We start from the raw sequence: 15,977 nt of genomic DNA, 5'->3' as shown, positions 1-15,977 counted from the left end.
CCCCGTTGAGCCAGCGACCCCTCCGTGCCCCGCTCGCCCGCTCCCCTCCGGCCCAAGGCACAGCAAGGACGGACGGCGCGCTTGCCCCGGGCGCCACTTCCCGGAGGGCAGGAGCGGGCAGTGCAGCGGGCGCCAGCTTGGGGAAGCCTGGTCCCGCAGCCCGGCCTCCCCTTCCCTCCCCTCCCTTCTCTTCCCTTCGGGGGGGGGGCGGGCTGCGGGTGGGCCGGCCAGGGCGTCGCTGCTCACCTCCGCCCAGGGCTGCCCTCCGTCGCCTCCTCTCGCGGCCGGGGGAGCCCTGGGAGGCGGGCCGGGAGGGGGCCGTCGGGGAAGGGCCATGCCGTGGCGCCGCAAAGGAGGAGGGGGCGCCTCTTCCGGCCGCCAGGGGCTCCGGGCCAGGCGGGGCTCCGGGAAACGCGGCCCGGCCTTCTTCAGCCCCCCCCACCACGGCAGGCGGGGGTCTCTCTCCCCTCCGCCCGCGCTGCGCCCGCGCTCCCGGCTGGGGGAGGCGCGCCGAGCCGCTGCGTCAGCCGGAGGAAGCGGCGCGGGGAGCAGCCGCCGCCAGGTGAGCCCCGCCGCGACCCCCGCCGCCGCGATCCCCGCCCGAGGCCCCGCCCGGCGGCGTCGCCGGAGTAACGGCGGGGAGGCGGCGGAGGGCGGCGTCGCAGAGCAGGTGCCTCTCCCGGCGCGGCGGGGCTTGGAGGCGGCGCTTGGCGGAGGCTCCGGGGCAGCGGCGCGGGGACGGCGGTGTGCGCGGAGCCGCCCCGCTCAGCCCTCCTCTCTCTCCCCGCAGCCCCGGCCAGGACCGCGCCCTTCCCGCAGGCCCCGTGGCGCCATGGAGGGACGGCCCCCCTGAGCCCGCGCCCGGCATCCTCCTCGCCCGGGAGGAGAAGCAGGGCGGCGGCGGCGGAGGAGCGATGCCCTCCGGCCCCCGCCCCGCCGGCTGCCCCCCCTGACTCTCCGCCTCGCAGGTAGGTGGAGGGGGCGCGGGAGGGGGATGCTCGGCTGTCTGGCGGGGTCCCTGCCGGCCTGGCTTGCTTGCGCCCCGCCTGGCATCTTCCCGGGCTGGCATCGGCCCTCCCCGTCCGGCTTCTGTTTTCTCCGGTTCGGTCCATCAGGGCCGGGAGGGGGAGAGGAGGGGAGGGGGAGACCGTCTCGAGCGCCCCCCCCTCTCCACCGGCCCGGATTGTTTTTCAGCAAAGCAGGTCAGCCGCAAGGAGGTGGGGGAGTCCCGGGTGGGCGCTCTGCACGGGCTCAGAGGCGGCCTGGTTTCTGGCCCCCTCCCTCAATCGTCCCCCCTCCCCGCCCCACTCTGGCTAACGGCGCCTCTCCCCCGCAGCAGCGCCCCCTCCGGGCGCCCCCGGCCCGCCTTTGGCCAGGCCGCAGAAGATGAATGCCGGTCCCCAGGAAGCCCTGGTCTCCGTCTTCCTGCAGTTCATCGAGGCCCGGGGCTGCTGGTGCTACGGGGCGCTGAGCCAGACCTGCCACCCCCAGGAGCTGCGGCGGCTGCGGAGCGACATGAACCTGCTCTACCGGAAGAGCGGCAAGGTGGACTGGAAGCCGGGCAAGGACGAGGAGCCCAAGCGGGGGTGAGCGCTCGGGGGGGGGGGCAGGCGGGGGGGAGGGAGGGGGTGGCGTGCAGAACCCCTTCCCATCCGAGCCAAAGGGAAGCCGCTGCCCACCCTGCCCTGGTGGATTGGGCCCTGCCCATCTGGCCCGGCGGCCTCTTCTGTGCTGTCGCGCCTTCCACCCTGCTTGGCTTCTTCATCCAAAGTGGGGAGGGGGCCGCAGGGGTCTGGACTTCCCTCCGTGGGGCTGAGCAGCCCTTCCTTCCCCAGCCGGGGTGGGGGGAGTGGGTGGGGGGGGTGGGAGGCGGAGATTTGGGGTGAGTTTCCAAAGGGCTGCTTTTGTGTTGTGAGGAAGGTGATGGGGAGAGGTGCCACAATTCCCGTTGTGTAGACCAGGGCTCAGCAATTCCACAACCTGCCGGCTCAGGAATTGTGGGAGCTGAAGTCCACAGGTCCTGAAGTTGTTGTCCACCCCCCCTGGCAGTGATTGGGGGGGGGGCTCAGCTGATGGCTTGCAAAGGATGAGGAATGAATGGATATCCAGCAGGGGATGCTTTCCTCCTGCTGATCTAGAGAGGGGGGGGCTGTTTTGTTCAGCGAAGGGGCCGCTGTGATGCTCCTCTTTGGTCCTGTCAGGTGAGACACCCCCTCTCCCTCCCTTGAAAAGCTTCTTGTGTGGCCACGTGGAGTGTTTGGGTGCTGGAGTGGCGCTTGAGGTGCACCTGGGTGCCAACTGATTTTCCTGCCAGGATTTGGTGCCACACGAGGCTCACATCCGGAATGGGCCCCTCGGTTGTTTGGAGGCCTGGGTTCTGCCTGCTTGGCTGTGGAAGCTGTGGGCTGTGGATGATGGACTTTGGAGCAGAGAAGTCCAAAGCCCTTCTTTGTTGTGGGTCAGGCTTTTGACTTGTGGGGTGCATTTCTTCCCTCCCTGCGGACAAACTGCATAGGATCAGGATGGAAAGACAGAAGACGGAATGGCATTGAGTCTGCCTTTTGTTTTCTCTCTCTCTCTCTCTCTCTCTCTTTCATTTCCTTTCTTTCCCTCCCTCTTTCTTTTTTCCTTTTTTCTTTCTTTTCTCTCTCTTCTTCCTTCCCTTCCCTTCCCTTCCCTTCCTCTCCCTCTCTCTCTCTCTCTAGCTGGTCTTATATTTATTTACATGCATTTTTGTCCAGTGATTGACATGTGTCCAGGATCATTGACATGAATGGTCTGCTCTGGAGAATTAAGGATGACAATGTTGTGGGGGCTGAGGCCAGTGTGAAGCGCCCCCCCCTTCCCTGTTTGCAGTCTCTGAACCGAAGTGGCCGTCAGGAAAGGTTGGGATTCCTTGTGAATTCACCCATTTGCACAGATTGCCTCCAATGGTCCCTCTCAGTCTCCAGTTGATCTGGTCAATGTGCTTCTCCCGCTGCCCCTCCCTGCCCCGCTTGGTGCCGCCTCCCACCCCTGGGGGCCATCGTGGAGGTTAGTGGGGGGTGGGTGGGTAGGGTTAGAATGGTTCAGGCATCCCCTCCTCCCCCCCTCCATGGGAGAGCATGGCGGGGGCCTTTGGGGGTCTGAAGCACAGGCAGCCCACGATTCAGCCCAACATTTATGCTGCTAAGTGAGGCAGTCGTTAAGTGAATGTTCCCCTATTTTACGACCTTTCCTGCCACGGTGGTTAAGTGAATCGCTGAAGCTGTTAAGTGAGCAACAGGGTCGTTAAGCGAATCTCACTTGCCCCCCTTTGACTTGGCTCACAAAAGGGGATCTCGTGAGCCCCCCCCCGGAACTCCACGACCGTCATAAATACGAGCAATTGCCAAGCGTCCGAATTTTGATCACACTGCCCTGAGGTTTTGCGACCGTCGTTAAGTGTAAAAATGGGTCCTAAGCCACTTTTTTTGGTGACATTGTAACTTTGAATGGTCACTAGGAACCGTTGTAAGTCAAGGGCTGTCTTCCTTGGGGGGGGGAAATCAGCTGACTCTGGGGAGGCCCAAATCAGACCCACACGCTCCGACCCAGTTCTCCTGCTGGCTCCCTGCTGTGCTCACCCGGCTGCCTTCCCCATTGCCAGGCAGTGGCAACCGCTTTTTTGATCCCTTCCTCTCCCAGGCCCCCTTCCCTCTGGAGGAGGCAGGTCTTTCAAGGCGACCTCCCCCCTTGCAGGCTGCAGCGTCTTTCCTTCCTTCCGAGAGAGCCCTCGAATCCACCTGGGGCCCCTTCAAACGTCTCCTGAGAATGCCACCTTCCCCGGGACTTTCGGCAGGGGGGGGGTTGGGGGAGGCCACCTTGCCTTAAGGAGACTTCCTCAGCTGGGTCGGAAACATCTGCAAGAAAATAAGCAACTTCAGAGAGTACCAAGGACCCCACAGTCCTAGTTGTCGTCGTTGTTGTCCTCCTCCTCCTCCCTTCTAGCACTGATGATGTTCCCTAGCTTGGTCATGAAATGTCTGTAAGAAAACAGCCATGCCGAAGGACCATCAAGGACTCCTCCCGTCTTAGCAGCTGCCTAGAGTGGTGAGGCAGGTGGGACCCCCTCGAAGGGTGTCTGAGGCGGTGGGCCCAGTAACTAACCAAGCAGAGAACCAATCTAGAATTAAGGAGAAATTTACAGACAGAACAATCAACCAATGAAACGGAAGCTGCCTCCGGAAGTTGTGAGTTCTTTCAAGAAGAGGTTGGACCGCCATTTGTCTGAAGTGGTGTAGGGTTTCCTGACTGAGAAGGGGGTTGGACTAGAAGACCTCCAAGGCCCCTTCCGACTCTGTGATTCTGTAATGCATTTCACCTTCTCTGCGTTTCCGCAACGGGGCAAAACCCGAACTCCCTTCTAACTTTGTTGTTCTGTTATTCTGCCTTGGACTCTAAGCATTCCAAAACCCAACAACCAGGAGAGATTTCCGCTGGCCTGTTGGGCAAAATCCTTAGCGTGGCTCCTCCTCGATTGGCGTTGTGTGAGTGCGGCTGTGGTGTTTCACGGTCCTCGGGCGAGTGGTTGAAGTGGGCCTCCTGATGTCCTCATGTGGGGGTAGCCACATAGATGGGGCGTTGGACCCAAGGAAGTGGATCGAGTCACCAAAGTGATGATCTCACCAGCCTGTTGTCATCCGGGCGTCCTGTGCTGGGCACACACGGACTGGTAATCGGTTCTTTTAACCCACCATAGGTTGGGTCCTAGAATCATAGCTTAGGAGGGGATGTAAAAGGGAAGGAAGTCGGAGCAGGATTAACTAATGAAAGGTTAATTAACCAAAGAGCCGTGGTGGCGCAGTGGTTAGAACGCAGGATTACAGGCTGACTGCCCACGGCCAGCAGTTCGATCCTGACCGGCTGAAGGTTGACTCAGCCTTCTGTCCTTCCGAGGTCGGTAAAATGAAGACCCCAGGTTGTTGGGGGGTGAGAGGCTGACTCTGTAAACCACTTAGAGAGAGCTGGAAAGCACCGTGAAGCGGTATATAATAGCACCTAGCTATTCCTTGGGAAGGAAGGAAGGAAGGAAGGAAGGAAGGAAGGAAGATGAGAAGGAAGGAATGGAAACGAGAAGGAAGGAAGCTGTAATGGCGCAGTGCCTAGAATACAGTATTGCAGGCTGACTCTGCCCACTGCCAGCAGTTCGATCCTGACTGGCTCGTGGTGGACTCATCCTTCCATCCTTACGAGGTCAGTAAAATGAGGACCCGGATTGTTGGGGGTGAGAGGCTGACTCTGCAAATGGCTTTGAGGGGGCTGGGAAGCTGTACGGAAGCTGAAGGGGTTTTGCTGCTGCTAACTATACCAGTGTTACTCAAGTTACTCAGTGCTGGCTGGGGAGCGCCGGGAGTTGAAGTCCCCCCATCTCAAACCATGCCTGACAGAGGGCCAACCTACCTCTACATGGGGATGGTCAAGGAAGCCCTGGAAATCAGCAATCCGCTGCAGGTTTTCCAGGGCCCCTCCTGCGGAAGGTGGGCTTGAGACCCCCGGGATGGCTTGCCACTGGAAAGCCAAAGGGGAGGAAGGGTCTCTGCTCCAAATCAGCCACCAGTTGGGCTCCTGGCCAGCAGGATAGAATTCCTGGCAAACGGGAAAAAGCATTGGAAGCTCCCAGGGAAGGATCCCTCCACCGTGAAATGACCCCTCGGGGCCTCCTTGTGGCTCTGTCTTTGGGGGGGGGGACCCCAAAGCATCAGGCCCTCCATTGACCTCCAGGCATTTTCCACAATGCCACGGTGCACGGTGTGGCTTGGGGGCTCATGGGGGAGGATACCCCTCGGGGTTTGGGTGCCAGTGGTTTAACGTGGGTGGTGTGCCAATGCAAGGCTTGGGGCCCCCTGGGCAGCCCCTCCTGTGCCACCCTCACTGGGCCTGGAACACAGAGGCCCCTCCCCTTCACACTTCCGCTCTAGGCCTTTGCTGGTGGGGAATTCTGGGAGTTGAAACTGCCAAGATCGGGACGGGGGGGGGGGAGAGGCGGGACTCGAGTGCTGTGTGCTTGCCATGTCTTCTGGGGTGGCCTTGGGGCGTCCGAAGGAACAGGAGCCCCTCCTCCCCCTCCCTTCCTAGCTGGCAGCACGCAAGGGGTTAAGCCTCCAGCAGGCTATGTTGCCGCTCCTGCAGGTCACCCAGACACAGTTTCCATGGAAACGGCTGGGCCATCAGCCAGCATCCTGCTGCCATCCTCGTGCTTTGGGTACCCAGGACCCTTCGCTCCTGCGAATAAAGCCTTGGGGGAGGACAGGAGGACGGGTTTCCAAACCTGCCAGCTGGGAGGGGCAGGGAGGACCACGGGAAGGGAAGGGCCCCTCCCGCAGGGATGCTGAGAGGAGGGAAGGGGCACTGCGTGGCCCGGTGGGGGGAGAAAGCCGGCCCCACGCCAGCCACTGACTGGGGCCCCTTGGGGGGCCGATCCCCAGGGGGGGGTGCTTCTTCTCCTCAGGGTCTCGCTTGGTACCAGTCGAGAAAGCTGGCCTAAGATGCTCGGAGGGGGTGGGGGGGCATCACGCTAAGCAGGAATGTTTTGTGGCTGTTCAGGCCTTGGGGGTCTTTGGCCCTCCTGTCGTCTTAACCCACTTCCCTGTCTTGTGGGATGCCAGGGCAGGGAATCGGGGGGGTGGGGGCAGGTTTGGTGGCCCAGAGGAGGGGAGGAGCTGATCCTGTGCGGCCCCTTCCTCTTTCTCCCCCCTGTCCCAAGGGTGAGGGGGATGTCCGAAGCCGCCTTCCCTTCCTTCCTCGCCTGGGCTGGGCTCCCACCTGGCTCCGATGGGTCTGGGGGGTGCCAGGCTGGCCACTTGGCGAGGCTCGCTGTCTCCGCAGAAGGGAGCGGCGGAGACTTCTCCCCTCGCCCGGCGGCGTCTGCCAGGGTGCCAAGGAGAGGTGGGGCTGGGGGGGCAGCAGCATCTCTGGGGAGGGCTGAGGGGCCCTGGGCCGGCCGGCTTTGCTCCCGAGGCTGAGATGCCAAAGCGCATTTCTCTGTTGTCTGTCACTGGCACGGATGCCATGTGAAGGAGAGGAGAATTCCAGTGCTGTGGGACTGGGCTGCAGACTCGGGTGATGGGGGAGAATCAGAGCCTTGGTGCCCAATTGCACAAATTCAGCTTCCCCACCACTAGGGGGAGCCCTGCTTGTCGCCTGACGTGCCTGAGATCCAGGAGGGTTGACCCCCCTGGTGAAGCGCAAACAGACGCCATCTTTGTTTGCGACAGCAGCATCCAACCTTGGTGACTGAAGACTTCTGGACTTCAATTCCCAGAATTCCCCAGCCACTCTTCTGGGACTGGAAGCCCACAAAGTTGCCAGGATTGGTGGACTAGAGAGTCCCTTTAGCGCCAATAGTCCAGGAGGCAAACGTGGGCCCCTAACCCTCCTCTCCCCTCCTGCAGGTCGGCCAAGGAGACGAGCGTGGGGAAGGTGCGTGACGTGGCCTCCTTCCGCCGGCATTTCAGGATGGGCTTCATGACCATGCCCGCCTCCCAGGAGCATGCCCCGCACCCTTGTGCCAGCAGCATGGCGCCCCGCTCCCTCTCCTGCCACTCAGTGGGCAGCGTGGACAGCAGCAGCCCCGCGGAGGGGGTCGTGGGATCTCGCAAGCCGCCCGCCAAGCCCAAGCGGCACCCAAGCACGAAGCTGAGCACGGAGGCCAGGAGCGCCCTGGAGCTGATGGGGAGCAAGAAAGGAGGTGAGGTGGCGCTTCGGATGCGTTTCGGTGGGGGGATTTGGGAGAAGCCTGGCCTGCAGCCTCGGGGCAGAGGGGCGCTCACCTTGCGGCTTGACTACTGTGATGACTGTTCTTCATGGGGCCACCCTTGAAGTCTAGCCAGAAGCTTCAACTGGTCCAGAATGCAGGGATGGGCGTGGCCCTTGCACCCATGCAACACTTCTGCTCCACAAGGTTGTGTTGGTTTCCATTGTGCTCCTGGGTCTGAGGCAGCTGGGCAGGCCTCCTAACACCCGATCTGCCCGGGTGGGCACACTGGGGGCTTCCTTTGGGGAAAATGAGCCACGTATGGGCAACCCGGCAGCAGAGCGGCTGCCCTGTGGAACCAGCTGTGCCCCCCCAGATCCAGATGGGCCCCACTCCCCCGGCCTTTGAAACCCTGTCCCTAAGGCCCTGTCCCTGGGACGCCTAATCTCTGGCACGCAGAGCCTCCTCTGTGGGCCCACATGCTGTCACCAGCTGGTCTTTGCAGGCCCCAGAAGGGCTGGAAAACAGCTTGAAAAATTGGTGGAAGGCCTCCCAGGTCCCTTCCAGCTCTCTTATCCGGTCACACTGAGAGATGGGCATCTAAAGGGGTCGGGGCTAGGTGTGCAACGGGGCCTTTTGCCATCCTCTCCTCCCTTTCTCCGCCAGGGGGCCCGAAGGCCGGGGTAGAGAGCCGAGAGGCCGCCCGCAAGGTGCCTCCGCAGAAGCCCAAACGCAGCCCCAACACGCATCTCTCCGTCTCCTTCGACGAGACCTACTCCGGGCGCCTCCCGGGTCCCGCTCCAGCCGGCGGCCTGCAGCGCTACGCCCGGGCCATGTCCCACGGCCAGGCCAAGGGCTCCGATGCCGAGGAGGACGAGCCGGTCTACATCGAGATGGTGGGGGACATTTTCCGGGGCGCCGGGGGCCCCTCCCAAGGAGTCACCGCTGCGGAGGACGACTCGGACGAGAGCGAGGCCATTTACGAAGAGATGAAGTACCCGCTGCCCGAGGAAGGGGGGGAGCCCCGCCCCAACGGAGCCCTGGCCTCCCCTGGGCATCGGCTGCCTAAGAAGGAGGCTGCGAAGGCCGCGCCAAGCAGCAAGACCTCCCCCTGCGAGATCCCGCCCCCCTTCCCCAACCTCCTGCAGCACCGTGCCCCCCTGCTGGCCTTTCCCCAGGGCAAGAAGGGGTACAAAGGCCCCGAGGGCTCCAAGCTGCCCGTCCTGTGCCACGCCAAGGATGCCCCTTCGGCCCCCATGACCCCCCAGGTGCCCAGCCATCACCAGCAGCGGGGGGGCGAGAACCCGGCCCTGACGCCTTCCGGACGGGCTCGCAGCCACTCCACGCCGCTGCCCCCCCAGCCGGCCGGGCAAAGCAAGCCGGAGAAGGATCTGCCCGCCTCTCACAGCATGATCTGCCCCCCCGCAAAGCCGCCCCCCAACCCGGCCGTGCCAGCGGCCTCCGCCTCCTCCAGACTGCCGGGGAAAGACAAGCCGGCCGTCTCCTACACCATGGTCTACTCGGCGGTCAAGGTCACGACCCACACGGCGCCCTCCGAGCCAAAGGCCGAGGAGATCTCGGTGCTGCAGGGCGTGCTGTGCAGCCGGCCGGCCCCCTTGCCCGCTTGCAGGCAGGTGCAGCGCATTTGTACGCTGCCTGAGCCGCCCCCGCTGGGCATGGTCTGGACTTACCCGGCGCCCTGCGCAGGGCTGAAGCACCCCCCGGCCTACGAAAGCGTCAAGGGCCTGGGCACCAAGGCCTCTTCGGCCGTGAAAATCCAGCTGCGGGACAGGGCCTTCGCCAGCATCCACCAGGTGGTGGCAGGGGAGGAGTGCGGCCGGCCGGCTGCGGAGGAAGAGGCCTTCGGCTGGATGCTGCACAGGAGGGCCGGCCTGCGGAAGGGGAAGGAGCCCGACAGTAAGTGTGGGCGAGGGTCCTGGGGGTGAGGGGGGAAGGATACAGAGGCCCAGGGTGGGGAAGGGGCTTTGGTCTTGACATGAACTGTTGGCCACTCAGGAAGAGAGGGAGGGTGAAGGGAGGATTTGTGGGGAGGGGTCTTCTCCCATTTGGGGTCACGGGAGGCGTTTCCAAGGGGCTTGTCTGCTGATTTATAGGGGGCAATTTCTCTCCTTGTGCCCCATCATTCTGGCAGGGCATGGGAGAGGTGGGGGCGGAGCTGGGCATTCTGTGGGTTCCCCCTCCTCTGCCCATCCGTTTCCTGCCCATGCAGAGCTCCCAGACGGCCCCCAGACGTGGGAGGGCAGCGAAACGGCCCAGCCCAAACTGGAGAAGGAGGAGAAGGTTGTGCCCAGCCACCCACAGTCCAGCATCCCGGTCCGTGCGCCCCCCCTGGAGTGCCTGGCAGCCAAGATGCCCGGCGGCAGGACCAACCTGCCCATCCCCTGCCAGACCTTCCCTGCCTGTCACCGCAATGGAGGTGAGTGAGCCATGGAGCTGGGGGTTGGGGGCTTCCTTCTCGGCCAGTGGGGAGGGGCAGGGGACCCCCGTAGGCCTCTGGCTGGTGGGGGGCCGCAGGGGGGGGGTTCCCTAATGCAGCTGCAAAGAGGCCGCTGACCTTCCGGGGAAGGAGGGCTGCAGCAGGCAACACGCTTCCTCCCCTCCTTCCCCTCCCTCCCCCTCTGTCCTTCCCCTCTTTGCTGGATGGGCCGGAGGGCAGACCGTGGGAGGATGGGGGCGCTTTCTGCCTACAGCTTGGCTCTTGTGGGGGCATGTGAGGCAAAAGGACTCACCGGTCTCTTCCTTCCACCCCCTGCCCAGATTTCACTGGCGGTTACCTCCTGGGCCGCTCGGCCTCCACCTCGGGCGTCCGACAGGCTGTGACCCACACCCAGAGGCTCTGCAGCCACTCCAGGGACCCAGGCAGCCCGGTAGGTGGGGGGTGCAGGGGAGGGGAGGGGCTCCTAGGGGAGGGTTTGCTCAGAGCCCACCCAGCTACATCTGACAAGCCACGGGGGAGTGGGGTGGCGGGGGGGCAGAAATTACCTGCAGGAGGTCCATTTTCTCAGGGATGGGGAATAATATGGAAACCCAGGAGGTCGGCTGTGGGAACGGAGGAGGGGGGGGGGGCGTGGGGGCCTCTCGGCTGGGTGGCTTCCTTGCAGACGTTTCAGGGCCCCACCAGGGAACGCCATCAGTGCCAGGAGGGAGGGGGGGTGCAAGGAGGAACATGGGGGGAGGGTCCTTGGTGCTCTCTGACCTTGGTTGGAGACATTTTATTACCCAACTAGCGAACATCACGAGGGTAATGATCATTGATGAACATCATCTGGCATGGATGACGTTCCCTAGTTGGGTCATGAAATGTCCGGCTCAGGGAGATGCCGGCAGATGAGTAGCCATCAAGCAGGTGCCCAAGGGGGCAAAGGTTGGGGGAAGGGGCATCGGCAGCCCTCAGCTGACGGACCCTGTCTCGGGGGGGGGGCACGTCCAGGTAGATCCCCCCCCCTTGTTTCTGAAAGCAGCTTTTGCCGGCTCGGCTAGTTTCAGTCGCCAACCCAGTTTTTGTGCCTTGGAGGTGCTGGCGTGTGCCCGCAGCCTTCCTGCCCACCCGTGAGATTTCCCCCCTGCGAGGGAGGCCCCGATGCCCGACCGCTCCGGCTCTGAAACCGATGGGGGGGGGGGGAGAAGGCCAGGCGGGCTGGCAGGTTGTGCCAAGTGGGCTCCTAACCCCCCACCCCCTCCTCTTTGCAGGCCTTGCCCTACGCCCTGCTTCCCCCGCCGGAGGCGCTGCAGAGCTCGCGGGAGAGGGACGGAAAGCTGCTGGAGGTGATCGAGCGCAAACGCTGCGTCTGCAAGGAGATCAAAGCCCGGCACCGGCCGGAGCGCAGCCTCTGCAAGCAGGAGAGCATGCCCATCCTGCCCAGCTGGCGGAGGAGCACGGAGAGCCGCAAGTCGGGCACGCCGCCCTGCCGCCGCCAGCAGACGGTGCTCTGGGACACGGCCATCTGAGCGGGCAGGGGCTGAGCCCCGAGAACCGGTGCCTTGTGCCAGCCGAGCCCAACTGGTGGCAGGGCTGACTGCTGGCCGCGTGTCTCCCGCTGGGGACCCTCCGGAGACTGGGGGGACTGCCCCCTCATGCACGGCAGCTGGAAGGACGCCGGGGGGACCCACGTTTCTTTCACGGCAGGGGGAGAAGCCCCCCGCCTCCACGCCAGGGGGCACCTGGGCATCAGAGGCCGGGCACGCTGGAAGCACCCTTGCCCGCAGCATTGGTGCAGAGCGACTGGTGCTGCAGGACCATCTCTGACCGGTCTTGGGGGGGGGCAGGGCAGGGGCTGGGGGCTGGGGTCCTGCGTGTGGGCTAAGGAGTCCTTCTGGACCAAAAGCTGCACCCACCCACCCACCCCCAGTTTTTCTTCCACCCCTGGAAATGCCAAATGGGAAAAGAGGAGTGTGCAAATTTTGGAGGCCCCCCACCCCCCATTCAAGGCCTGCAAATCCTTCCATTTTCGAAGCTGTGTGGATCTGAAGACTCCTGGGGGCAGAGTTCTTCTTCTGCCAGGACTCAGAGAGAGAGAGAGAGAGAGAGAGAGAATGGGAAAGAGAACTGGTGGATGAGAGCGGAGGAATCGTTCCTGAGTCACGTAGTCCTCGACCTATGACTACCATTGAGCCCAAAATCTCTGTTGCCAAGCAAGGTGGTTGTTGAGTGAATTTTGCCTCCTGTGACGACCTTCTTTGACACGGCCGCTGAGGGAATCGGTGCAGTTGACAAGTTGCTCATTTGGTCATTAAGCAACTCTGGCTCCCCCGTGGACTTGGCTTGTCGGAAGGTGGCAAGAGGGGGTCGCGTGACCCAGGGACACCGTCATAAGTAGGAGTCACTTTGCCAAGCGTTCAGATTTTGACCGCGTGGAATTCTGCAACCGTCGTTAAAAAAAACGGCCCCAAGTCACTTGCCTTTCAGTGCGCTTGCAACTTGGTGAACGGTCCGTGAACAGACCGTCGTAACTCCAGGACTTCCTGTGCGCTCTTTAAGAAAGCTCCGAAGGTGCCCTTCTTAGCAAAATTCAATCCTAAAGTCGGCCCTCTTCCAGATCCGGCCCAACAGCTGTTTCTGGGCCCGCGACGGGATCCTAAAACGGCATTTTCCAAACTCTCAAAATCGATGGAAAAGCAAAATTGGAAGGGGGGGGGGTGCGGGTGTGAGTGGCAAAGCAGTTAGCAGATAAATAAAATGCCCCCCACTCCGGAGTCACTTCCCTTTCAGAGGGTGGGCCAACAGGGGATCAACTCCTGTCTGCTGGAGGCGACAATTTGCCATCAGTCTTTTTCCATTTTTACTAGCCGGTTTGCCGAAACCAGATTTCCCCCCCAAAAAGTTGAAATTTTGCAGGGAAATAAGGACTGGATCTGATTTTGGGGGGAAAGAGTTTGTTGCAGTTGTTAATTACGGAGTGAGGGTTTTGTGGTTGTCGAAAGACAGCGAGGTGGGTGAATTAATTCCCTCTCCTTTCGCAGGAAGTTTGTGGTTCTTAATTGCCCAGCGTTGCTGGCTGGGGGGATTCTGGGAGTTGAAGTCCACCCATTTTAAAAGTTCACCAAACTTGAGAAACGCCCTTCTTCTAAGGCAGGACAGAAGGTTGGATCCCTCTTCTGGCTTCTGGGAGACGCGGGAACTCCTCTGAGGGGTCCTAGCAGGTCAAACACAGGGTAGACCATGGTTTAAACTTGTGCCAAACCCCCATTCTATGCTCAATGTACATGTGCTCAGCCCATCACCCACACATGGGTGGGAACCCCGCTTTCTTTAGGCCCATCTTGCCCCATTCCAGAGTCGAGGAAGTGGGGGGGGGGAACAGCCAGTCTTAGGAAGGGGGGGGGGAGAAGCCACCGGTCAGCCTCCTCCCTGTCTGTATTTGGCGTTGCTAATGGCAACCGGTCAGTGGTCTTCCATCCTTTCAGCCGCTCGGCGGGGCCTTCCCAGTTCATGCCACGCTACGGGCACAGCCTCTCCACCTGCTCTGGTGCCCGCCATGCCTCATTCCCTGTGCCACCCGGGCTGGGTGTCAGAATCGGAACCGAGCTGGAAGGGGCCTCAGAGGTCTTCTAGTCCAACCCTCTGCTCGAGCAGGAGACTCCAAACTATTCCAGACAAGTGGCCCTTAATGCAGGGGTGTCCAAACTTGGGAACTTTAAGACTTGTGGACTTCAGCTCCCAGAATTCCCCAGCCAGCCACAAGTCTTAGAGTTCACTGGGAATTCTGGGAGTTGAAGTTCACAAGTCGTAAAGTTCCCATGTTTGGACACCCCTGCGTTAAGCTCTCTTTGAATTCGCTCCCGCCCCCCCCCCCCCAGTCTGGATGGTCCTTGCTTTGCGTCCAGGTGTCCCTGTTCTCAGCAACGGGACAATCCTGCCCGCCGTGCAAGGGCTATTGTTTGAAATTAGCCCCCCCCCCCTCCAATGGCTCCGGACCCCTTTAGGATTCGTCCTCCCCTCCAGTTTCCCTGTTAGCGTCCCAAAGACTTGGCTGGACCAGTTTCGACGCTGGCGTGAATCCGTTTTACAAATTAGGATGACAAGACACAGCAGCGACATTTTCCCCCCCAAAAAATTGAGAAAAAGCAACCCCCCCCAAACCGAAATGGCACCACGGTGGGGCACGAGGGGAACCCAGTTGGGGAATTTTGGGTCCGATGTGCAAACCCTCCCACCCCCCCGACCCCCCTACCCCACCCACCCCGATTTAAATATTTCACAAGATTGTCTAGTGTAGCAAGATGAAACTGCTTTGCAAAAATATTTATGCTGGGGAATTCAAGGGAGGGTATTTATATATTTAAAAATGAAGGAAAGAAAATAAAATTGTCACGCTGGTTACTCCTCTCTGGGTTACTTTCATTTGCTCAAGTCTCAGCTTTGCATGGGCTGCTGGGGGATTCTGGGAGCTGAAGCCCACCCACCTTAAAGCAAGGCAGCTGGGGGATTCTGGGAGGGTTTTTTTTTTTCTTAATAAAGTTTTATTGTTTTTTTAAATACAAATAATATATTTATGAATAAAGCATTGTCCAGGTTTTCCCCTTTTACATCCTCTTTTATACGTAATCCATTTTACATCATAATTCTATTTCCAATTTCAACTCTATTATTCTCATATTTTCCATCTTAAACTTGTTTTCTTCTTGTTATACAAACAATATCATTAATTGCCCCTTCAAAGTTATACCAAATTATCGTTTCATGGTTCCTCTTTTCATCTATTTTACCCTAATGAAGCCATCTAGTTATTTATTTATTTTTATTTTTTAGTTCCTTTTTCTTCTACTCTTGTTCTTCAATTAAGCCCTCTTTTACTCTCTTCTTTTTCCTGGTCTGAGTGCTACATCTAAATTTCTATCTTATCCTGGCCCTCCAAAGTTTTAACTTCAAATAGTTCGTTCTACATTCATGGTTCCAATTTAACAAATTAACAATTTTTCCATCATAGTTCTGTTTTCATTATCCAACTGAATTGATTCTCTTTCCATTTTTTCATCTTAAAGTTATTTTCTTCTCAGTATCTAAACAATATCACCAATTTCCCTTTAAGCTTAAACCAGATTATCCTTTCCTCTTTCATTTATTAACCTATTTTGCTATAAACAACATACATCCTCAATTTGTTTTAACATAGCAAACATTTAGCTTAACAATTCTATTATTCTTTCCCCCTATTTCCCCCTTAAACTTAGTTTCTTCTTAATATATAAACAATACCACCAATTTCCCTTTCAAGATTGAACCAACTTATATTTTCTTCTTTCATTCTGTTAGTTTATTTTTATAAGTAATATACACCATCAATTTCAATTTTTACCGCCTTAAAGCAAGGCAGCTGGGGGATTCTGGGAGTTGAAGTCCACAAGTCTTAAAGTTCCCAAGTTTGGACACCCCTGGTATATACCCTTGGGGTCCCTCTCCCCACCCCTTACCCAATAAGAGTGTAACACCTTCCATGGAGTGATATTAGCACAGGCCGGTGTTAAGGTGGGAGCTGCTGTGGACTGAGCTGGTGGAGTGTCAGATTTTTTCCCCTTCTCTTCAGTCATCTGTTCCTACCAAGAAGGTAAAAGGGATACATTCAGGCTTGCAATGCAACTCCCCCCCCCACCGAAAAAGGGATTAAGGGGGACAAGAGAAAAACAAAGGACATATGGGGGGGGGGCATCTTCCACCACCTGTTTATATGGGTCTTGTCCCTGGCCAAGAAAGACCTTGTGGATTTCCCGCTGCCGCTAAATGGAATGTAGCTGGTGTGCCTGG

The 15,977-nt window shown here is 59.6% G+C and overlaps 1 protein-coding gene across 2 annotated transcripts; it reads left to right on the top strand.

Moving 5' to 3' along the window:
* Positions 1 to 838: 838 nt before the first annotated feature.
* LOC309400906 (neuronal tyrosine-phosphorylated phosphoinositide-3-kinase adapter 1-like) lies at positions 839 to 14,561 on the top strand. 2 transcript variants are annotated; one of them, XM_081969638.1, is made up of 7 exons: positions 839 to 968; positions 1,340 to 1,586; positions 7,413 to 7,708; positions 8,381 to 9,631; positions 9,945 to 10,151; positions 10,493 to 10,602; positions 11,426 to 14,561. In XM_081969638.1, the coding sequence occupies exons 2-7, from the start codon at positions 1,387 to 1,389 to the stop codon at positions 11,681 to 11,683; spliced, it is 2,322 nt and encodes a 773-aa protein (XP_081825764.1). In that variant the 5' UTR covers positions 839 to 968; positions 1,340 to 1,386; the 3' UTR covers positions 11,684 to 14,561. The 2 variants fall into 2 exon arrangements, with proteins under 2 accessions (XP_081825764.1, XP_081825765.1); XM_081969639.1 differs by having other exon boundaries at positions 863 to 968; positions 1,337 to 1,586.
* The last annotated feature ends 1,416 nt before the right edge of the window (positions 14,562 to 15,977 follow it).

This window comes from Natrix helvetica, assembly GCF_964273705.1.
Source record: "Natrix helvetica genome assembly, chromosome: Z".
Lineage (NCBI taxonomy): Eukaryota > Metazoa > Chordata > Lepidosauria > Squamata > Natricidae > Natrix > Natrix helvetica.
Note: the sequence above shows the minus strand (reverse complement) of the source record. Positions and strands in the feature narration are given on the sequence as shown.

Excerpts from the sequence above, each read along its gene's own strand:
- LOC309400906 (XM_081969638.1), top strand. The coding sequence starts at position 1,387 with ATGAATGCCGGTCCCCAGGAAGCCCTGGTCTCCGTCTTCCTGCAGTTC. Across the intron at positions 1,587-7,412 it reads GACGAGGAGCCCAAGCGGGG|GTCGGCCAAGGAGACGAGCG; the intron begins GTGAGCGCTCGG and ends CCCCTCCTGCAG. Across the intron at positions 9,632-9,944 it reads GAAGGGGAAGGAGCCCGACA|AGCTCCCAGACGGCCCCCAG; the intron begins GTAAGTGTGGGC and ends CTGCCCATGCAG.